Here is a 24,610-nt window from a genome sequence, read left to right on the forward strand (position 1 = left end):
CGTAATTAAAAAACCATAGGTAGTTCAATTACATTTTAATTAGTTTTGAAAATATTTATAACAAGGTTTAAAGTACATAATTCATATTATGGGCTTCAACAGAAACAATAAAAGACTTTACAAGACTAAACACAATAGGTGTGGACATAAGTGGATAATGGAAATGACACATTTCCAAACACACAAACGTATACATTATCTGTAGTGGTACTCACAGAGTCAATAGATACTCTGAAAACGCTATACAGCGAAATAGCCTTTAATGAAAGATGAAATTTGAGCAATTTGGCTTCACTAACCATGAAATACACCAGATCCTTTGTACCTATGTCAAGAAAAGCCTATAAAATCTGTTGTGGAAACTATGAAATGATAATTTTTTATGTTCAAGAGTGATGATGATCTGGTAAAATTTCAACCTATGCTTGACATCTGGGGCGAATTTTAGATTTCATTCCTTAAAAACCATTTTAGAGAGCTTAGATAAGGAAACAATTCCAATTTTACATATCTTGCCAATTTAAATAGATCCTAAATTCTTCGAAGGTATTCTGCCGCCACCAGATTTAATGTATCTATTCTAGGTATGCCTATTAAGGGTTACTTTTTGAAGTTCCTAGATGCCTGGCAAGGTTTAATGAAATCAACCCAAGATTAGCTGAAAAGGAGAACATTCAAGAAACTCTGATATCTGCATGGACCCCAACTTCTCATAGCAATTACTAGATTACAGTGATGTTAAAGAACTAAAAGAAGATATTGGAAATACCTTCACCTTTATTATTTGTTCCATTCTCCCCATATGCTTCACTTCTCATATTGAAGGATTGTTCATTTAAAAAAATAACGCCTCCTTAAGGAGATATGAAATGTGCTGCATTTATTCAGAACTTCATTCTCTTACCATATGTTTCAGCCTTTACCCTAGCATGATGGACTAGAGCTCTAGGAAAAATAGAAGGATAATATGGAATTTGTGCTCTTAAAGACAAAAGATTCTTACGATTGCAGAAGAACCTGGTTATTTTAACACACAATTAAGCTCTTAAATCTGTTTATTTTCTCTAGAGTCAAAGGAAAAAAAGCCAGCTTCCTAAATTTGTGCATATCACAGTTCCACATATTTGGCCACTTTCACTTTCGCTTCCAAAAGAAAATATTTATTCCCTCTGTCCAACCTTGAAATTGACTACTGAATATTATCAATACAAAAACAAAGCATGGAAGGAAAATTCTCTCACTGCCCCATCAGAAATATTTCGTATGAATGACTTTGCACTTGTAAAAATGACGTAATACAGACTTGTCCCTCCTTTGGTTGAAGCTCATATTTTAAGGACAGAGTTCTTTCAAGGAAAGAAGAGAAAGTATATTCACCTCTTCTGCTTGAAATGAATTATAAATACATCCATTAAAGATGACGTACAGCATAAATGCTAAAAAAATCATCAATGAGGGAGATAACACTATAGAGATTCTCAAAAAAATAAATAAAATTTTCAAAAAAAAAAATCACTTTTAATCAGGTCCAGCTGCCTTCCATAACTCTTTGTGAGCTTTTTTTCAGATTCAACAATCACCTATATTTTTTTAAATTATTTCATTAATAACATTGTTTATCAATTTGGTAACTCAATTAACACTTATCCTGTGCTCTATCATCCTCTCATCAAATCCATTGAGCCTCAGCTATCCTTCCTCCCTTCGTTTCCCTCACTCCCTCTTTCAAATACTAAACTTTCACCCATTGAGTCCCTCACTTCAATTCCACCACTCAATAGGGTCATGGCAGATTGAGGCCTCGGCTGCTCAACAGCACTCATTTCAAGTTCTTGGTCACCGCTCCAACCAATAATTCTTTGGCCTTGATCGCATCCATCCTTCATTTTGGCTGGGCCGTTAACAAAGGCAATATCACTTTCACTCGAAAGAATGCAGTCTGTTTCCTTGCCTTCTACATTTGGCTTCTTCATGCATGTTTCCCTAGAGAAACTAGATGCGACAAGGGCCGGAATGGAATCACCATCAGAACCATCTAGAAAAGCATAAAATGAAAAAAAAAATGCATAGGTCAGTCAATTAAGTCTATTAATATTGCCGCTCATCAAAACATCACCAAAACAACCGTGGAAAGCTTTGAAGTTGTTTTTTTAACGGGTAGTTGATAGACAGTGGAATGTTTACAGACATGGCAGAGGTGAAGCTAAAGGGATAAACCATCGAATAGTATTTGAGCCCCTTGGTGAAATACAACCATTGGTATTAGCATACACTGAGCATTAGGGACAATTTTGAACTTATGTACTTAACACGTTGCGTACCGGCGTATTTAAATTCCTAGGAATGCCGATTTGGAAATATGTGCCTATTAGGGCATAATGCCTTTGGTTTAAACATGTTTAAAAAGCTAATGTTTAGAATATAACTCTACCCAATCAAACGTTATGATGCATCAATTCATTATGAATAACGAACAACAACTGAAAACGTACTAATGAATACATATTGTACGCTTTAAAATTGTTTAGGTTGACGCCCCTAAATGACGAGAATTTTCGTCATCCGTCCAGAACATTCTGGAAAAAAATGACGAGAATTCTCGCCATGCGTACGCAACGTGTTAATCTCTGTACATTTATGACTGCCATCCATATCATCCGACATGATAGCCTCATGAAGAAAATTTTGAAAGGACAGGACAAGGCTGTACCTACTCAATTGTACCAGACACTAACATTTGATTTACACTAATCTGGTTACCCAGCTAAGCAGTAGTTCTCCCAGCAAACATCTAAACTACATCACCATTCAGGTTAATCAAAGTCATGTTCCTGCAAACAAGACAAGATCCAGTAAAATACGTGCATCTTCTTTGTGGTGATTCAAACCATCCTTTTACCTTCATTATTTAAACTGAGAAGTGAAACCAAATCTAGTTTTCAAAACCCAAAAAAAAAGGTGGTTTGACACAATGATACTACTCAGAGAAATATCAAAACAAGGTGGCATTGCATAATATGTAGTACGCATAACACATTAAATAACCAATGATCGACTATCATGAGATAATGAAGCGATTTAGAAAAAAATCATTATTAAAAAAAATTACATTCAACCAATAATTTGTAAATTGACAATTTCTGTACTTTCTTCACCCTTCAATGACTATATGGACCACAATTTACATTTTATGAAAATAAAGCAGAGTAGGAATACTAAATGGTACAGGTGAAGATATACATCTTTAAAACAGAATATTTTTCTAGATACCCGTAATATTCCAGCCACCAAGCTATATAATGGCAAAGCCATAATACCTGCCTATTATTTGTATTAAAACTTAAGATGGGATTTTAAAGTTAAAACAGTATTCTTTTTAAAGTTAACTCAGGTGGTTTATTTGAATTGAAAGTTCATTCAATGATCATGATTGTGACTGAGACTCTAAATACTACTCATACAAATTTTTAAAAATCGTGAGTTGAAAATTATAAAAAAACAATCAATTCACCATTATAAATACATAACTAAGTTATCCAAAAGGAAAAACTTTTTGGAAAAGATTTTTGAGAGATTTTTAGTTAACCTTTTCCCTACCGTACACGTATATATACGTGTGGACGTTTCCTGACCCGGGAGACCACGGGCGTATATGTACGTGTGAGATTTTCCCGGTCAAGAAAACGAAACCCGTATATATACGTTTTCTAGCTCTCCCCCTTTCAGGACGGTCGTGGGTTTAGGTCGCCTTTGTCTCGGGACCCAATGCTTCTGGGTTTAGGATTAACCCTCCGAATCCGGGAGCAGGTACCCGGACCCTTCGTCTTTTATAACCCCTCTCAGCGGTAAGGGACAGCGGTCATACAATTGTTTATAGAGTCAATTTTCGAAATAAATATTTGTTCATTTCTCAAGAAATATAAACTAAGAATTGAATTGTTTGTCTTTTGAGCAGCGTTTACAATTTTTAAACAAAATTCTACGACAAATATTAACTTATATCTCGAGTTATGTATAAACATCAACATGGAAATTGTTGCTGCGTTAAATGCTTTGATAATGGCCTTAGAACTTCGTTTAAAATTTGACAATGCTCAGATAAAAATGAGGTATTATATTCAATGTCTGTAATTTACGTGCAAGCAACAATTATCCATTTGCTAAATACATATAAGCAATACATAAGTTGACCGCGAACCAATGCCGCAGGTATGGTCGTAAACCCGGAAAGGAGGGAGCACATCAACCCTCGCTGCCCGAGATAATGCGGAGTCCCCGCTGCGAGGGGGCGAAAAAGGTTGGAGCTCGGAGGGTGTGATAATCCGCTAGACCCTTCTTAACGAATGCCCTCAAAAATGCTCCGTACCACGAGAAAGAAGAGTTTCTTGGGGCTCGGTACAGCAGTCATGCTAAGACGAAAACTCAGCGGTCTCGAAAGGGTTAAAGATATCCTGACGAGTACACAACATCAATTCCTTAGCCCGAAAAATGCTAAATACGGCAAAATCAATCAGTTTTATTAAATACTGAAACAAAACTTATAGACAGTAAAATTTTGAATTGGATCCGCCACCATTTACAACATGCAGCAAAAAGAAACAATATTTATCACTATAAGGCCACCCGGCGTTGGTCGTGAAGGATAGTGCACAGAGCAGTGAGAAACTTGGCACTTGGAATTCATGGTCACATTGAAGGATTTATTATATTCACCCTCTGAGCATGTCAAGAGGTGTGTTTACCCTGCTGGATGTTGAACCACAGAAATTGTGTAACATGATGTAAAAATCGGTTGTGAGAAAACAACTCAAAGTACGTGTTGGACGCAACCAAAAGTAGCACCACAGCATTTGGTAACATAAGATGCATCTATGAGCTAAATTTGGTTGTAATCCATCTAGCCGTATGGAAACGCATAGTGGACAGACAAACAGACATCCTCTTTGATTTATATAGATTAATCCATTTGAATAGAAGGAAACAATGCAGTAGAATTGCCAGTGATAAGAAGAGATGCTAATTTTTACCTTTGTCTGGGACGGATGGGGTGGGAGGTTGAGTATTATCAATAGAAGTCTGTCTGCTCAGGGAACCACTTCTCCCACCAGAAGACGATGCACCAGACTTGGTCCTCTGCTTCCTACCCTTTGGGGGTGCTCCCGATGTAAGGTGAGGCCGTTGAGGTCTGCTTGCAGAGGGATTGTTTGGAGCCGAGAGGACCACTGGAGATGAGGGAGAGGAACAGGACGTGGGACTGAAAGTTTGCGGGTTTGGTGCACCAGTGGCGTGACGGACAAAAGGGGACACTCGAACGGCATGACTCCCTGGGATGGGCAAGGGTTGGTGCTGCCCACTGCCTCCTAACCAGAAGAGAACAGAAAATCTTTCACCCAGTCCATTTCTTGAAGATTATCCTAATTGTAAGCCAGCTTCACACAATCACCTTTTGAGTAATCAACAGAATTATTCAACAAATGTTTTTCACTGGTCAATTGAGAAAGAGTGAAAATCAAGAGACCCATATTTCTCTATTTTTCAATCCATTTCATACTCCTTGAGCTATTTGCGTTAAAATATCAGTGGCTCTAATCCATTTGTGGATAAATTGATTATGTAATGTACTTCTTTTGAGCAGGAAACCACTTCTCAGCTACTCCTCTCCTCCTCAGGCACGTAGTCAGGGAGAGGGGGTGACTTCAGCACCTCCTAAAATGTTTTCCCTTGTGGCAACTACCCACGATACATCTGCCTAAGGGCATCTATCCTCCTACACTCCATTTTTTTAAATTGTTAAATTTCATAATGTTTGCCAATAACTAACGATGAAATTAACTTCCAGCATAATGCAAACAAAATATATAGCTACCTTTATGAAATTTATGGTTTTCAGATGCATGCAAATCAATGACAAAACATCAGTATAGGCAACCCACCTATCTCCCTGGTACCCTGAAATTTCTGGCAATGTGCCTGATCATCTTAGAGTTGGTCTTGAATTATTCATAGTAATTTACACTCTTGCAAGTGATTCCTTCCTTCAATTCCTCGTCAGAACAAGTTAATAAGCCACAACTCCATTAATCACCGACTCATGAAAAGTGGGTCGCAACTTTCATGTTCTGTTATTTAGAATTGAAGAGTATGGTATACAAAGTTTTGAGGGAATCCCACCAGCACCTTCAGATCAGAAGTGCAGGTGAAACCGCCATCATCAGACATGAAACAACATGGCGGAAACCCAAAAACCATGAGAGCAGAATCAAAAATAAAAAAAATATGAGTCACGTTATCTATAAACATGTATAAAATTGAATTTGATCAAATGAGAGAATCTTGATTTGTGGCTGATCCCAACCAGGGGACTTATGCTTGAACTTCAGCTTGTAAGTGGAACAGGAATTTAGTACGGGTGACGTAGTCACTTTTTGTATGGCATCTGAATTTGGTATGCTCAAGTCGTCAGGGATTTATGCGTCCTAGAAGCTCATGCAATCAGGACTGGAGGAGTTCATATACCAGCAACAAACTGGTGGCTGCATTGTCACCTTTGATAATGATGAATGAAATAAACGAAGGAATTGAAGAAGAAAGGCCGCCACGGGTGATTCTGGAGCATACTTTGCCATTCCACTAGAAGGAGAAGGGGTTTAAGAAACTTTATCGACTCCTGAAGGAATTAGTTCATGAGCTAACTCTTCAATTAACCCCTTATCTAAGTGCTCCCTCGTTACCTACAGCCTTTTCTGTGGAAACAAGGGTAATTGTTTGCAGATATAATGTTAATAGTAAGCCTAACTTAAGAATTTATCTGGAGGCTAGGCAATTTTCCTCGTTCTACGTTCTCTCTCATTCTTCTCTGTACGTACTTTTGTAAGTCAAAAAACTCACTGAACAGCATTTCTACTCCAAGGGATTACAGCAACATTGTTTGGGAGGGTAGAAAGTGAATTCAAGACAATGTTTTGTGGAACTGAAAGAAACCCGAATTTTGGTGGCTGTAGTTGGCTGAATTATTTTGCATTATATCTTGGACCAATGTCGCTAACTTTTGCCATACGGGAGGCAGCTCCCCTTGCATGGGCCTATCCATAAGGGGTGTGAGTGTACCGATTTCCCCTTTCTATGCTACCCCTATAGATTGGACCGTACGAATCGACGAATGTAAGGGAGGAACTCTTACCGTTTCGAGCACAGGTCCCCAAGGGCAGATTCAGCATCAAAATTGAGGGGGGTTACAACCTGGGTCCAGGGAGAATGGATTACCCCTCTAAGGAGAGCATTCTCCTGTGTAAAAATTTTGTGAATGCCCAATTTTTATGCATTTTTGAGCCTAACTTTAATTTTTATTCTTTATTTTATTACTAAAAATTACAGCTTATTTTATTTCTGAGCTTGTTATTTACAGTAGGTAATGCTACGCTCCAAGATAAATACAACTCAAACTTCTCTCACGTTTGGGATTTGTAACCATGAATTTACATTACACTCCCTTTACAAGGGAATACATAAACTATTGGACTAATAAAAAAAATCCCAACAGTGGTTGATCTCCTTCCCATGCACTTGTAACAAGTGGGCAAAACACTATAAACACTACTGCTACAGATAGGAGAAACCTTCAGCAACTACATCAGGCTCTTGTTGGCTGAAATACTAAGCTGGTGTATCATAAGACAACAGAAGATTTGTGATTGGATGAATAATATTTTGATTACTCATAAGATGATCATGTGAAGCCACTTAATGAACCCCCAAGCAGCTTAACACAACAGGCAATATTAATCCTTAGGCTTACAGAGAAATGTCTGCTATCACAAAATTAACTTTTTCAGGATTTATCCTGAGTTAGAATTACAGCCGACCCATCAATCCTGCTCCACCAGTTGAATTTTCAATTCAGCAGACCATGGTCAGCATTTATCTGTATTTCAAATATCTAGAAGTCTTAGCTCTAATGATATATGTACTATGAAAATTTTCCAAATTAAGATAAAAGGAAATGTTGACAAGGGCAGACTCTATACAGCCTGGAACTAATTGGTGATAGCTTAAATTTAACAAAGTGATAAATCAGGAAAATATGTAGATCAGCTGAGTGAGAAAGACGCAACCACACTAGCCCTTCTGCAAGCAAGCTCACGTATTTTTTTATCTCTTTCCCTTTGAGTGCATTTTTTTTACCAAGACTAACCAGATCAACAGTGAAGACATCACACATTGGGTAACATCAGAAAATGAATATTTTAATAAAAATAAATTTCAGTGGACAATTAAATATGTACTTGCTTGCATAAGAGGGTAGAAAAGGGAAAATTAATGAATGTAAAAGAAAAACTGACATGATATCAAGATGACAAGAGAAATATCTATTACTAGTGGTTAAACTCACACACAGGATGAATCTCCAAGTTAAATATTTTCAAAAAAAGGTAATATTGGCTAATATCAGATATGGTAACTGAGAAAAAACTACGTGTCATTGCAGTATCACTCATGCCAGAAAATGTAATCCTCAACTAAAGGGATAAAGAACATACTACACAATAAAATTTTAATCATTTAAGAAAGGGAAGCAAAAGGTTTCATGAAACTGTTATGTACAAGTTAGAACACTTTGGCATGGCCATGTAGATTTACAGTGTTTTTAGGAGGAAGAGGGAAACTAGAAAAATCTGACATTACTTTTCAGTATAGGCAAACCAACCAACAAAGTCAATGGCATAATGCATATGTTCTTTCTTGTCTGTGGCTCTTTCCAGGAAGGGGTCCACATGCATATTCTTTATTTTGGGTTTTGATCAATATAGGTATAAAACTCTTCGTTTGAGTATGAGGTAAAGATAATCTTGACCCCTTTTTGCGTTGCTGACCTGTCCCTGCATATTTGCATACTGCGGCTTACAATATCTCAGTCCAGCAGATTTGCTAAATATAATTTTTGCCTCTTAAAATATCATGATTTTGCAAGAAATTATTCTTTATAACTTATGCATAGTCAACTTTTTAATTATATAATACGATAATCTTAATTTTTAGTTATCTTGAAAAAAAAAAAGGATTTCTTCAAGTCGTGAGCTAGTAAAAATTGCCAAGATTACAGCAAAGAAAAATCTAATTTGTTTCATGGTGATGTTAAATGGGTTGCGTAATAACAGGATGGTCCAAGAGCTCAGGTTTAGATTGAAGACTAGATTCAAAAATATAGCTCTTGCAGAGCACTACCATCAGAATATATTTTGAAGGAACAAGGATTTTGACCATGGCAAAGAAGAATATTTGCTTCATGATACGGTAAAGGCTTTTGGGAGCTTCTCTATGTTAAGGGTCTTTCATTTTGTTGTACAGTAATTCTCATATCATTGTTGTAATGTAATTCTCATATCACCGGACACTCATGTCTTTTGTTTCAGAGTCAATGAGTGCCATTAAAGTTATTCTCATGAAGAGAAAACGTGCTCTGATTTATTAAAACAAATCCCGAGATATAGAGATCAAAACACATTTTGGTTGGAAATTCTGATCCAAAGACAGTCAAGACATCTTCACTAGAGAAATTTGTTCCTTCAATAAACATTAACGTAAAGGAATGCCCATAAAAGCCTCCTCCATTGCAGATTAGCACCATGAAAACCTGAAAGCTCACACATGACTCCATAGGCCTTCTAGGAAAACCATGAAAATGAAATTTTTAATTGAAAAACTTTCAGAGAAAGAATGCTCTTGCCACTCATTCAACCTAATTCTGAAGAGAGCTTCACTTATTGCAAATCACTTTATTTCCTCACAGTACTAAACAGTGGATACTGGGGGCACGTGTCCCCCCTCCCCGTATTGAGTCCGCCTGCAATGCCTAATATTGCAGAACCACAAATCTTATATCACAAGATTGCATTGTCTTGTATACGTGTATAATCAGTTTAAATAAAACTTTCTTGAACTTTGAACGTGACTTGATTATTTGTTATTATGATTAATGATTTGTTATTATGGCCAATTTTACTCCCGCATCATTACTAGCATTATTTACTGGGGATCATCACATGCTTCAGTTAAGCTCTTTAGGCTGCAAAAGAAAATTGCACGACTTATGGTCTTTGCTTCTTATAATGCCCCATGCCGACCTATTTTTAAAAGACTCAATATTCTCCATATGTGTATATTCTTTCTGTCCTCATGTTTATCAAAACTAATTTCTATGAGTTCCCTAAAAACTGTGATGTCCATGATTATTACACAAGAGGTCATGATACCATTCATTATAATTATGTCAGGACTAAATCAGCCTTTCTAGGCCCAAAAACTATAGGGTTACGCCTGTACAATAAATTACCATCCAGTTTAAAAAATTGTAAAACTTCTGGTTCATTTAAAATACAAGCTAAACGCTTTTTACTAGAAAAATTATATTATTCCGTAGATGAATTTCTACAGGGTAATAGTGTATAATTATTAGTCTATTATATTTTTTTATGTACCTGTGTTATATTTTTTATGTACCTGACGACTCCTATATCAGTGTAATCTGGTCTTCGGATAATAAAATATACTATACTACTACTACTATACTATTAAAGTAAAGATAGCTCAAAATATCTTTTGCGCCTCCCCCTTGAGTTTTTTTCTGTATCTGCTACTGGTACTATATACCATGGCCAAGCCAAGCGGAGTTTTCTTTTAGATGAAGGATAAGGTTATTTTACAGAAACAGTAAAACTTGCTTAAAACAAATTTCAGGGGGTCATTGTTAAATTTTGTTATTAACGGGATTTCATTATATCCATAATAAAGGACTTTGCCCTATACATCAAAGGATTGCCAACTAATATTATGTAAATCGTATTTATTTAAGCAACACATCTGTAACAATTATCCATTGTCTCACCTTTACCATCAAACGGCTGTATGGGAAGGATTTTAAGATCATCAGCAGAACTAGGTAGTAATGGCCATACATGAGAACAACTGATGATAAGGTAAGGAATGCTAAGTAGAGAAGATGGCCGTAATTTATTTATAAAAGAGGAAATAATTCCCCAAGGGACGAAAAATAGTTCATGACAGCCAGGATTTCGTATCATCTGTATTTGTTACATGTGGGGAAATTAACATTGGTGATCATAGGAATGTCCAAGGGATCGGGAACTCACCTCGTTATAGGCGGAATTTCATTACATACGTGATCGTTATAAGTGAGTTTTACTGTATTTTCAAGATACTATGTTGTGATACTATATTTTCACTCTGAATTGGCCGCTACACCACATTGCAACTTACAATATATCAAGCACTAGCTAACTCAACTTAGCTGACAGGTCAACTAAACTCTCACTGAATAATAATGACCTCTTTGAATAGAATAAATGAAAAATAGTGTCACAAGCAAGATGAATAAGATGTTGACTGGAATATATCCGCTAGCCAGTGTCCTATGAGAGAATTAAAACATTCAACTGCACTATCTAATGATTTCTCCAATGCAAGCAAGACTTTTGCAAAAACAACACACATGGCAGAAAGGACCCTCTTGTAATCCATCGGAAGCTGAGGACTGGTGACTATATTCTAATTTTTGAATGGAAAATTTCAATTTTTTGTCGTAAAAGTAGGATTTGAAAATGGCATCGAAAATTTGATAAAGTAAGATCTAAATTTAAGCAAAAAATGACAGAATTTCACCATTTGACATTTAATTGTGAGGACTTCTGCCAGGGTTAATTTATGTTAGATAATTCATAAATCCAAAATCCTAATTCAGAGCTCATAGCTCTACCTGTTTTTGATGAGACAAATCTAAGACTTTTGGCAACTATGTACTGCTATATTACCTAAGTATAACTACAATATATTAAGTATTAATGGATAGGTGAGGATAGAGGTCACCCAATACTAAGCTACAGAAGGGTAAAAATCATACTTCCATGGTCAGTTCCTTTCTCCAAGCCACCTCACACTTTGGGGATTTTGTTTTGAGGTGCCTGAAAGCTTCACCCAGGATCTGATCCCAGGACTCCTCAATCGACAGCTAACCACTCTACCTACAACATTACTGTGCTCCCCCACATCTATTATGAATAAAAAAATAGTCCTATATTGGTTGCTAACGACAAATGAACAATAAGAGGCAAACTTCAATTGCATACCAGCTGGTATGTAACAGTTTTTGCTAGTAAGACTCTAATGTTATCCAATTAAATCATTTAATACTGTTGGGAGTTGCAATATTTACGAGGCATTCTATGGCATACTCATGGTGCCATCTGTCACTACTAGATTTTTGTATTGGAAAACAGCTGACGACTGTGTGAATGAAGAACAGAGTCTACCATTGATTGTTAAAGAGAATGGACGTTATTCTTTCTTACCCAACCTGCACCAACAAACACTGGTGGTTTTGAGGCACCATATAGTCATCTTCATATACAGTTGATCATTAAGTGGCTAGGCTCAAATGTTCAGCACTGACTGGCTTCTCCTTTTCCCCCAATATGTTACCAATTGTTTCCCGTGGTTCAGCTTCCAAACAGTTGAAATAGTATCTCATCAGAAACTTATCACCAGTCAACTACTTGTTCCCCCAGCAGCATAAGTTTGAAACACAAACTTTTCAAAATTATGTAATTGAAATTAATCTCTGTACATAATATGTAATTTCACAACTAGATAAGCTAAACTACATACTTTCATATCCTGTGAATTAAAATTATGAGATTGTGTGTACATACATGTAATGGGTGAATGTGTAATAAATATGAAGAAGATATATAGAGAAAAATGAAAAAATATGGAATTCATGCATACGAATAAAAACACTTTCAGCAATGCAAAATTACAAAATTCAAAACAGCCATTTATTTAATTCACAATCATGTGCCATTAATTGAAAACAACAACAAAACAGGAGCATTTTAATTAGAAAATCATGCAATTATTTGACAGTTATTGCCATGGAATAAATTGTAAACAACAGCTCAAACATAATCACAAAAACATGTAAAGATTAAATAAACTTTCTCACAGTGACAATGAGTAAATAAACTTAATTGCTTTAGAACTTATAGATTGTCATGTACTACATTAACAATGAAAAAAAAGCAAAACACTAAACTTAAATTGAGCAACTTGAAATCAGAGGTGATATAAAATCATCTTTTGGTAGTTTTAAGACCCGCATTTAGTGGATATGAATTTTCAAATTATGACAGGATAAATGTTCCTTTCTAAACATCACTTTTTCAAGGGACCATTATGTATTGTGCCTTGAAAATTCAGATATTTCTGCTTTTTATTCAGCATATGAAAAAGGTTTTCAAAATTGGTAGACTTTGCCACACCTGGCACAAACCATACTCCATACTGGTGGACAGATGGAAATCTCAGGCCAAAGGCAGTCGCATCCCCAGAGGTCACTGCCTTACCACCACTGAGGGCACTTCCTGGGGTCAATGGAATAGTTCGATGAAACTGCTGAGAGGGTCGTTGAAAAGAAGAGGGGCTGCTCTTAGTCACCGGAGTGACTCGGCTACCACACCCAGTGTTATTCGGAGCGTGGTGGTGAGGGGGTAGCATATTTGCAGAGCTGGTGGTCAGGCCTACGTGCTGAGTGGTCGGAGTTGGAACAGGTGTTTGGGCCATCTAAAACATCAATCAACATCAAAGTGCAACTTAAACTCTAATGCTGTACATCCATGCTAAGCAATGGTACTAATGAATTAAAGGCCCAATTATAGTAATACAGAAGAACCTCAGTTGAACAACCCTCACTTGTACTCCTCTCTCGGTTGTATGACAAAAATGGTTTTGACTGGCATAAATACATGCATTTCAATAAGAAATCACTCTCAATTGTATGGCCTTCAGTTGTACAACTTCCCCCGTAGTACAATGCAAAAAGCCTAGCCATCCTAATCTATATTTCAACTACCTATATTAATCTTAGTTATAAGGCGACATTTATAAGCTGATAAAAATGTTGTACGACCCATGCCTACAATGAAGTCTCAAGTCTAATTTCAAGCCAACAGTCTTCAATGAAAAATTATTTAAAGCAGCTTAGCCCCTACCCTATATTTTAAATATATCCAATAATTTTATTTCATTAATTTTAAAATTATTGATTTATGGTAGATTATGTTAATATTTATCAGGATAAGGTATATTTTTGGCATTAACGCCAAATAAGAACACAAACTATATAATTTGTAATTGATTTTATCTTGAAGTTAGGGTAAAAAGGCTACCTTAAATAAGACTTCTTGTTTGTACGACACTCTTACTTGTACAAAGTTTTATAATTAGATCTGGAGAATCATTCTTCTGAGGTTCCACTGCACACCTTGCCGGCAAGATACTAGCGTTGGTTTTAGAATGTAATATTCAACTGCTTTTAAGTAACCAAATTACCATATATCTGCTCATGAAAATATAATCAGCTTTATTTTCAGCACCAAAATATAATTTATTCCTCTACAATTTAAAGGAAACTAAACACTAAAAAATCAGGTAAAATTGTTGAAATAAATATTTAATATAAGTATAATCAAATGAGATCAAATATTAAATTTTAATGAACTGTTGTGAGCACGGATTGACCATGAGAAAGGTACACAAAAAGGAAGCAATAGTAATCAACACCCAAGTAGTTTTGCAGGGTCACCTTTATTAATTAGCTGAAGTAGATTTTTGGGGGTTGTTACTGCACGCATGGAATAGGGAGTAATGATAACTATTTTCTCAAGAGAAGAAAAAATGGTTATAACAGTTCATAAACATGTTGGAACCCATGTTAACTTTTATAAGCTCTTACCACTTGTATCTCAAATTTGGATAGCCTAATAAATTCATAAATTGACACAATTTTACTTGTAGCCGAGCAAGAAAAAAATTATGTTAATCCAATTTGGTGTTTCCCCATTTTCAATTTTTATTGCATACAGGAAAACTTAAAATAGATATTTTCCATCTTTCATTTTGGCTTTAAATATGAGTGAGTTTTATGAATAATCGTATCAATATGAATACAATGCATCTTGGAATCCACAGGGATTGAACGGTAGCATTTACTATGTATTTATCATGTGGTGAGAGATCATATTCTACGATAACAAAGTGAACATGATAATTTTTCTATAGATCCTATTTCATGTTCTTCCAATGAAATAACCATGAAAGATGTCAAGATTTTTTTTTCAAGATACCGAGAAATTAAATGGTGCCTAATTTATCTGAAGAATTGCTGCATTAATTTTCTCTCCATTTCTCAAACCTATTATTCAAAATAATTCAAATGAAGAGCTTCTTTTGAAAATAGCATGCATAAACCAATGCCTTTCTTTGGTTTGGAAGCCTACAACAGTAGAGTTAAATTTTGTTATAATAGGCCTCACACAAAGGACTAAGGTTGTTCTAAGCAAGCTAGATAGGGACAAGATGAACAACAGCAAGAAAGTAGGGAATAACAAGAAACAAGAGTTGGCCTGTCAGACACAAATAGTAACGCAGAATCAAGGAACTGATTGTTAGTGATGGAGTGAATTCTAAGTTTGATTGAATCCACAGGAGAAATAATATCAGTTGCTTTCCTTCTCTAAGTATATGCATATAATTTGTACTGGTACCCAGAATGTTGGAGCATTAGACAATTCTTAGCTAATGCCTTTGAAACATACTATCAAACCCTGCCACTACTCATTCCTCACATTTTACCCTCAAAACTTTTTTTCTGAAGATACCTATATATACATAATTATATACTCCTGCACTGGGACAAGTTCAATGATTCACCTGAAATTGGCCTTTGGAACAATAAACCCTTGCACTTGTATACCTACAGTTGGTAACACCAGGGTAACACGAGTATGCACAAGTTAAAACAAAGGAAGTTGGTTTTACACCCAGCTAAGCAACAGACAAGAATATGGAAAGCAAGAAAAGGAATGGAGAGGGAGTTGGTGTTGTCTTCATGCAGCATGGTAATCACTTACTTTTTGATTTGTGTTGTGGGCAAACAAAAGATTTCTCATGATGGGAATGTTCTTCATTCAACTAGTCACATTACTACAAAACGGGCCCTCCAAACAAGAAAGCATCAAAAGCCAAAGGAGGTGTTCACTTGAACTTGGTATCAACACAGGAATATTTATTTCCACAATGTTGAATCACAAAAATAATATGAACAACAGTTTGATAGAGAAAGTTTTGGCAAAAAGGGAGACAAGCATACATAGTAGCATATTATCCTGCACTTGGACAAGGTTCCATGATTCACCTGAAGTCTGCCTTAGGAACAAGAAACTATTGTGCTTGTAATCGTACAGTTGGTAACACCTGGGTAACAATAATATGTACAGAGAGTATATATGCTTTAAACAACAGAAAGTTGGAATTGCATGCGGCTAATCAATAGACAAGAATATGGAAAAAGAGAAAAGAAATGGAGATGCAATTTGATATAGAAATTGGTAGCGAGAAACAATAGATGATAAAGAAAAACGAGTTATGAACCGAATGTCCAAGCGAGAAAAGGAGATTTGTGGAGAACAAGTGCAGACAAAAGTCACAGAAGGAGAGCAGAGAAGTGAAGGCATATTCTGACTCTGCTTCACAAAAGGAAATCCAGAAGCTAGCAAGGACATTCATGCTGATAACCATTACTAGATCATGATAGGAGCAAATATCCCCCTCCATTCCCTGCTTAACCCCTCAAAGGAGGTGTGCAGTTTGTGCCTAGTATGGGAAATGAAGAGACAGCATGTACTGGTGTGAAAAATGTGCAGTGGGCTTGTATTTGGATTGCTTCAAATCATGTCACACAAAGCAGAATTACTAAGGTAAAGTCATTTGAATACATATTTACATATTGACATTTGAAACATTAGCACGTGATTATCTATTTGAAATGATTTGGTAATAAAAGAACAAGTCAGAGAAATGGGCTAAGTGATGAATTTTCAAGCAGGCAAATCGGGTAATCCTATCGAAAGTATCCAATTGGTTATGAAATTTTCAACTCCAAATAACTAAAATACATGATGTAATGGTATAAAAAAATGCATGGATTGTTAGAGAGCTCACAGCTTATACGAAACAAAATTTAAATCTTTGAAAACTGAAAATTTATTCATTGGTTCATACATATAATGAGATACACAGCAATAACTATATATTCAAATCGCTTTAAAAATTATCATATAGTAGCGCATTATACTACGCAAGTTTACAAAATTTTTTAGCGATACTGATCGTACATTATGAAAGTTATAAATTATTGAAAGATAGCATGCCAAAAAGGCAAAGTCATTTAATCTCATCCGGCCACTGGGATGGGATTTAATTAAATGCCCGCCGCGCTTGAGGGGTTAAATACACAAGTAAACCTTACAGAGTTTTATTCTTTTATTTTGAATATGGAGAGGTTTCACGTAGTCAAGCCTGAAGTTATCAGTTATAATTATATTTGTGTATGGATATGGTAAGCATTGTTTGGATATTTTATTGAGATGTCTTGCCTATGATTTATGTGTATGCATTGCTATTGGAAGATTGTGTATATGATTAGATTAATGTAACTGATAGGAGGGTTACAAACTAAACATTAAATGTTCCAAAGGCATTGAAAAAAGATGGTACAATGAATGTGAATTTCCTCATTGTGATTTATGACTAAGAATAACACTCTATCAGCAAGGAAACTTACAGATTGATAGTGCTGGCACAGACTTTCTCAGAATACTTTTTCCCCTTTACCTCACATTTCTCTTAATAGAACTCAAGCATTCAAATGTCTTGTAAATAGATTCAACCAAATCTTAGAATACCAGCCCGCATCTCTTCCATTTTCATAAAAATTACTTTCATAAACATTCATTTTTCTCACCTGCATATTGGCATGGTACAACCCCAGGCTGGGAGCCATGCTCATTGGAGGAATGTAATGATGCTGATGCTGCAGTTGTTGATGAACTTGATTAGGAACGAGGGTTGATGGGTTAATTTGGGGATTTGATGGTGGATGGGGAAGGGTGGGCGTGGGCAGAAGACCTCCGGTCGGTGGGGGGGGTGGAGGCGTCCCGGGAGGTCCTCCAGTGAGTAGATGTGGCTGTATGCCAGCAGACGCATAGTAGTTCCCTGCATTGCTTCCACTTGCATTGTTTCCCACGGCTGAACTACCACTCAAGAAGCTCAGGGCTAGTTGACTAGGTTGCGCAGGTGGCTGACTATAGTACATCTGTAACGATTACAAAACAGGACATTCATCAATGCCAGAGTGTTATACGGGGAAGAGGATAATTCCATATTATTAGATCCAAGAGTATCAGGGAAAATATTTTTCATAGAACATAAATCATGCAAGGTGAACCCGTATGAGTTACTCTGTTGAATATTGACTGATAATGATCACTTTTTATCCTTTCACTGCTCTGAACATATCTATTTATAATTTTATTAAGTTTTCATGATAGTTTTATGTATAGGTATCTCTTGTTTTATTTGTTTAGTACCCAGAGGAAAAACGTTCTCTATCATTTTTCCACGTACACGCTCCAATTTGATAGAAGGACTTGATTTTCAACTTATTGGAACTATGGTAGATACATTTAAAAAAATAATTCTCTTTAAAACCTTGTGCTGCAACCTCCTATCTTATGACTCTCTGACGAGAGCAAATATGGAGTGTCCAAAGGCTCAGTTTGGCATTAGTGCTATGGAAATCCAAGATAAAATTATTTCTCATCCCCAAAACTCCAGCTAGGATTCCCCAATAAATATATCAATGCCTCCAAGAAAAAAATAGCAATATATTCTCAAAATGCAATCAAATTGGATGCTGGATTACCTGATGACCACTAGAAATGCTCAAGTGCTGAGGTGGGGTCGGGCAACGAATTTGGCTGGTAGGTTGATTTGAGTGGTATGCCTGACCAACCATAGCGTTGACCATTGCTTGATGCTGCGACGTTGGATTGTGCTGGTTCAGTTGTGCGCCTTGATTTGGAGGAGGTAAGCTTGGCTGTTGGTAAGCTCCTTGTGCGTAATATGGTATCGTTCCACTGCTGCCAGAGGGTGCTGGAAGAGTCGAGTATACGGAAGGGTTCGGGAGGTAGCAGTCCCCTCCACCACCAATAATACCACTCCCACCACCATTTCCAAAGGCGCCACTTGTTCCCCCGCCCACCATTGTAAATGGTGTTTGGGAAAAGGGCCCTTGAAAAAAGTTAAATCATTTAAGTATCAACTGCGACTTTACTCTCATCACTCTTTCAGATTAGGTAAGACTTAAAGCCAAATTTTTTTTTCAATAGGACGGATGGGTCTGTTTGGTTCTTTGGCTGTACACTGTACAGGTTCTTCAGCTTTGAACCAATGGCAAAAATAATCAATACTGAAACAATTTTTGCAAAACCCAAAGTGAAATTTTCCTTCAGCTTAATTTACAATATATTCAGACAAAACATGGGAACCAACCATACTATATGGAAAGGTACCATGTGTTACCACCAGTTTGTAATCAAACTTTGCAATGCCAGAGATGGGCAGAATAAATTACAATTGTATTTAAGATGCAAAATATAAATTACTCATCCAGGGAGGCCTCAAGCCCAAAGACCCTATGCTGATTATTATTTTTGGAATACTAATACAGCTGAAAGTAATTCCTACAAAATTGCTGGTTCATTGAAAGGTATTAATGAAATTGCAAGTGTCTGCATGATAAATTCTCAGCCGTTATTTAAGAGAAAGAAAAAATAACCCAACCGTCTGTTTCAAGCTTGGGCTCAGAGCAATAAGTCAGTCCTAGAGGGTCCCAAAGTTAATAGATATAAGCCCGATTGCATATGATATGAAAAATCATTGTCAACTTAGGCAATGCACGAAGCAAATACAAAATTACATAACAAATATAATCTTTCTAAAATGTACCCAAATACACAAAAACTCAAGCTTATAACCACAGCTATAAATTAATATTTAAAAGTCAACAACAACAACAAGATTGTAAGAGGGTATAGGATTGATCTAGAGGTCTCATGTTTTTTGGCCTTCCCGCTAGTCACAAAACTTTATTTTTATGGTTCAAGTTTCTACAAGAGAATCAATTTTTCTGATCTGCCCTAATGTGCATACAACCCATGGTTCACAAACATGTTTCCTTACTGGATGATATGAGAGGCTGACGTTCCTGGGGCACCATCGGGGGCTGCACCATTGGATATGGTGTCGTCCCTGCACCGCCAACACCAACCACCTGCTGGACCATGGAGGGAGCCGCAGGAGGAGGGGGTGGGGGCGGAGGCGGAGCTGGCGGGGGCGGAGTCGACTGCAAGTACTGCTGGTACATGATGCACGGCGCTTGGGACGAGCCCTGAACCGACGCTGAGCCCATGTGGTGCTGCCCAGAGGGATGGTGCGGCACCGCAGAGTGCTGCTGTTGGGGAGGCAGGGGTGGGTTGGGCTGAGGGTGTACCGAAGGGAGTGCCGAGGGCAGAGCTGGCACTGAAGCCGGTTGGGGAGGGGGCGGATGAGGAGGCGGCTGTTGCATTGGAGGGGGCGGTGCCGTGGCAGCCTGCTGGGCAGAGAGGGGCAGGAGAGAGGGTGCTCCACCCCCAGCATCCATGACACCACCTCCACTGGTCACTCCTCCAGCGTTCACGCCAAGCCCCACTGGGGCCATGTAATAAAATGGAACCTGCAAGAAGAAATATATTAAAGAACTACTTTAATTCAAAGAGTTCTTATGATGCATATAATATTAAAATTGCTTAATTGAAAATAATTTTCTGAAATAAGATACCTACAAGATACCTAAGAATTAGGAATATGAATTGACCTAAGATACCTAACAAATAGGAATAGTACCTTAATTTTTGTTGCTTAGCAATAAGATTAAATTGTCTGAATTGCTATCCATTATTAAAATTAAAACACCTTTGTAGTCAACTAGGTGTCAAAATATAGGTTAACATAAGTTAAGTAAAAATTAGTTTAGGAACAACTTTTTGGAAGCTTGCGACATTCGTGCTTCAAGTAACTTTTTTCAGGAAAGGTCCACAAAAATATATTGCAATCAACATCCCAGGTTTTGACACAGATCCAATTACTGGATAGATATTACTGTAACTGTATAGAAGAAACCATTGGAGACAGCTTATAGGATGGGTACTGAGGAAAAAAAACTAATAAGAAATTCAATGGGTGGACTAACCCTTAAAATATCCCTTCCACAAATTACCCACCACCCTAAATTATATTCCTATGGCTTTGTAATAACTCAGTGATTCAATACAAAGTTTGATTAGGAAAGGTGAGGGTAGCCAGATCTAGCCACAGTCGTGTGAATTCCAGGCATTCAGGGTAGGGGTTAGATTCTTTCCCAGACCCACCTTGCATGGCAAGGATTTTATTCAAGGGTGTCCGAATGCTTCATCCAGGATTTGAATCAGAGACCCACTAGGCTAACAAGCTCTCTTCACTATAGGATACAGGATATGCTCTTTTTTTTACCTGGATGTTACTCGTCTGGGAGTGAACAGGGGGCTGCCACGATGGATTTGGCACTGTGAACGGATTAACGGGGGGAATTGGAGGGGGTGTCGGAGGAGGAATTTGTTGGCAATGGAGACCGACAGCAGAGGATGTCGAAGTAATGGAGGAGGATGAGGGGGGTATTGGAATCGGAGCAGGGGCGACAGCATTCGGCTGTGGTCCTGGCATTGAGCATATATTTCCGGCACTGGAACAGCCTCCATTATTGCTATTGGCTACAGCAGCAGCTGCTGCGGCAGCAAGGCCCATTCCCATAAAATAGGATGCAAGCTCTGAGACAGCTATGCCAGCATTCTCTTGACCCTAGTGTGCACATCAAGGGTAAATTAACCAGATGCACAGCACAAAATGTATGGCAAAATCTTCAAAAGTGAGTGAAATTTCATGAAAACTCATGACACTTAGGAGAGAAAGGTGAAATTCAATTACAGCAGACTCCCAATTATCCGGCTGCGCTACATCTGTGTGTTGCGGATTATCCTTGCATGATTTTGATTCTTGTTCAATATTTTCTGCGATCTTTATAAAAAAAAATAGAGTGGATGCAAAATCTCCAGAATCACTGCATTAATGGCGGGATACACCACTCTTCATTATTTCTGTTAGAATTCCCTTTGCAAAATGGAAGTGATCGCGTGCTAGCTGCATTTACGGGAGCACCGTATTCCTGTTTTCCAAGCCTCACAGCGCGCCACCGAGCTCCGTGATCACGGATACACGTCCCGCAGCAGTTTCAACCCCGGCAACTTGTGCGAGAGGCGATTACGTGGCGTGGTGCCTGACAGTGTAGTTTCCGACGTCGAGCAGGGGTTTTGAAGCATTCGTGCAAACCACTTTTCTGTATCCGTGATCACACAGCCACAGATGTGTGGTTTTTGAAACCAGGCCTTACATGGAGCATTACTAATATGAGTACAACCATGCTATCGCTGCTAAAAAGACCGTGAACTGGCAAAGAAAACTCTCAGTGAGTCTGGGAAGCATTCTAAAATAACAGAATAACTGCATAAATAATAATACATTTCTTTTGCGTGAATTATGAACATTACAAGACATTAAAGTGAAAGTTTGGGTTACCTGTATTTTTCGATTATTCTTGCCGTCTATCCCCATCATTGGCCCGGATAATCGGGAGTGTGCTGTATAAATGTAAAAATTTTACCCAGATTTGATAATAATAGTATACTTTTTTCTAGGACATCCAGACACCCAAATATAGCTATTTATGTTCATTCTTTGCAGTGTATATTTTGCTTTAAAAAATGACAATTTTTTATGCAGGATTTTAACAAAAATCTCTAATGTTTCTTTCCCTAGTGTGTGGATAAAACATGACGATGGATCTTTTAGAGAATATATTACGATAAAATGCATCAATTACATTCAATTTAGGTATTATTCTTGGAAAATTTTACCTTCCTAGACACCATTATGCATCATTTTAAAGCATGCTGTTCTTTGCATGGATTTCAAATAAATCAGAGATAAACATGCACATTTTAATTTTGATTCCAAAGCTTTCCTATGCTGTGAAAAAAAGGAAATTTCTTGTCTCTCAAGTATTGTAATCATCAAAATCCAGTTCACAACGTGAAAGATTATTACGGTTATTACAAGTTATTAAGGGATGACTTAGCTCCATTAGATCAAATTTGATACAAAAAGTATCCGGTGTTAAGATCAGAAGGGGGAGAAAAATATGACGTGAAGACAAATCATTCGGCTTGCGAGTTGGATATCCCAGTACCGCATTTATGTAAGAATGCTGGTGAAGAAGTGCTCCCCGGTAGATTCAATCGACTCTAGCTAAAGTTTCTTGAGAATATTCTCGTTTATGAGCAGAAATTGAAAGATTTGGACAATCATTTGCATGAACCATCATGACAAAACTTTAATTCGGGTAAAAATACCTGAAGTAGGAAAACTTTTTACGACCATAAATGCAGAATGCTAAATAAGGACAATTTTTTACATTTTTTTGATACGGGATTAATGAGGACATCAAAAATAAATGCTAAATGAGGAAAAATGTAAAATGCGAAGACATTAAATTTGGATCTGACTGTACAAATTTGTAATTTCCAGGCAAATTAAATGTGTTCTGTATTGCAAATCAATATGCTTTTACGTTATTTTCACTCCTAAATATTACATGCCTGGCACCAAGTAGAGCTTCCTTTCCATTCCTGTATGGGCACATAGACATTCAAAGATTAAATACACACGAGCAGAAGCACAGCCCCTCTGCACGCGGGGAAAATGAACCACAGTAAAAACTTCACCTGCTTGTGGCTGTCCACCGTATTCCCTTGAAGTAGATAGCCTTGTTGTCCCATGAATTGTCCTCCGTAAGAGGAGACCGGCGTGGAAAACTGTGGCTGCCCGGGTCCTAAGACAGCCCCAGGGGCTTCCCCCCCTCCTTGTAGGGAACAAGTATTGCTAAAGTTCTGGGGCACAGTTGCCAGCAACTGTTGCTGGAGGGGAGTCGGAGGTTGGGGCACATACGCCTGATGTCCACTAGCGGGCACAGTCTGTGAACTCGGAATTATCAATGACGGAGGTTCTGCTACATTCGTTTGCTCACACACGTACGCCAGAGGTCGCGACTGAGTGTTTGTTTCACCCTTGCCGCTCGTTGTGGCTGTCACAGAGGAAGATGATGATGGTGGCAGCATGTTCAGTGGAAGATTGCTGCTGTTTGATGCTGGAACAATCTTTGGAGGGTTGGAAGGATTGAAGCGGTAGACTGTTCCGTCGGAATTTATGTATGGCTGACCAGTCTTGAAAGTAAATGAGGGGAACATATAAATATTTTTCCATTATGATTAATTTTTTGGAGGTAAATTCATAATTTTAATGTATAGCACATGCCATAAGATGCCTGATGACGGTTTTTTTGGGAAAATAACTAAGAAAATTGTTTACTGAATTTAGAGTGAGAAAAAACAAAATTCTGGTTTTCCCATATGCATCAATATAACACTTTCCATAACATTCCATTCATTCTTAGATATTTTTTGTCATCAAGACACATCACTGAGTTAAGCATTTTTAAAAGCAAATGTAATTC

At 37.4% G+C, this 24,610-nt stretch overlaps 1 protein-coding gene across 6 annotated transcripts in view; it reads right to left on the reverse strand.

Annotated features, from left to right (window-relative positions):
- Nucleotides 1-18: 18 nt before the first annotated feature.
- The window catches only part of LOC124169616 (trithorax group protein osa-like), a 430,983-nt gene continuing 406,391 nt past the window's right edge, over nt 19-24,610 (reverse strand). For 2 of the 6 annotated variants that reach the window (XM_046548259.1, XM_046548260.1), the window contains exons 16-23: nt 23,823-24,320; nt 21,499-21,843; nt 20,152-20,683; nt 18,833-19,200; nt 17,873-18,223; nt 13,332-13,632; nt 5,028-5,360; nt 19-2,035 (exon numbers count right to left, since the gene is read on the reverse strand). In XM_046548259.1, coding sequence (XP_046404215.1) covers nt 1,686-2,035; nt 5,028-5,360; nt 13,332-13,632; nt 17,873-18,223; nt 18,833-19,200; nt 20,152-20,683; nt 21,499-21,843; nt 23,823-24,320 — 3,078 coding nt within the window. In that variant the 3' untranslated portion in view covers nt 19-1,685. Of the gene's footprint in view, nt 2,036-2,735; nt 2,832-5,027; nt 5,361-13,331; nt 13,633-17,872; nt 18,224-18,832; nt 19,201-20,151; nt 20,684-21,498; nt 21,844-23,822; nt 24,321-24,610 lie in introns of all 6 variants that reach the window. The other 4 variants (XR_006867176.1, XM_046548261.1, XM_046548262.1 and 1 more) reach the window with 4 other exon arrangements.

This window comes from Ischnura elegans, chromosome 12 (genome assembly GCF_921293095.1).
Source record: "Ischnura elegans chromosome 12, ioIscEleg1.1, whole genome shotgun sequence".
In the NCBI taxonomy this organism is placed as follows: domain Eukaryota; kingdom Metazoa; phylum Arthropoda; class Insecta; order Odonata; family Coenagrionidae; genus Ischnura; species Ischnura elegans.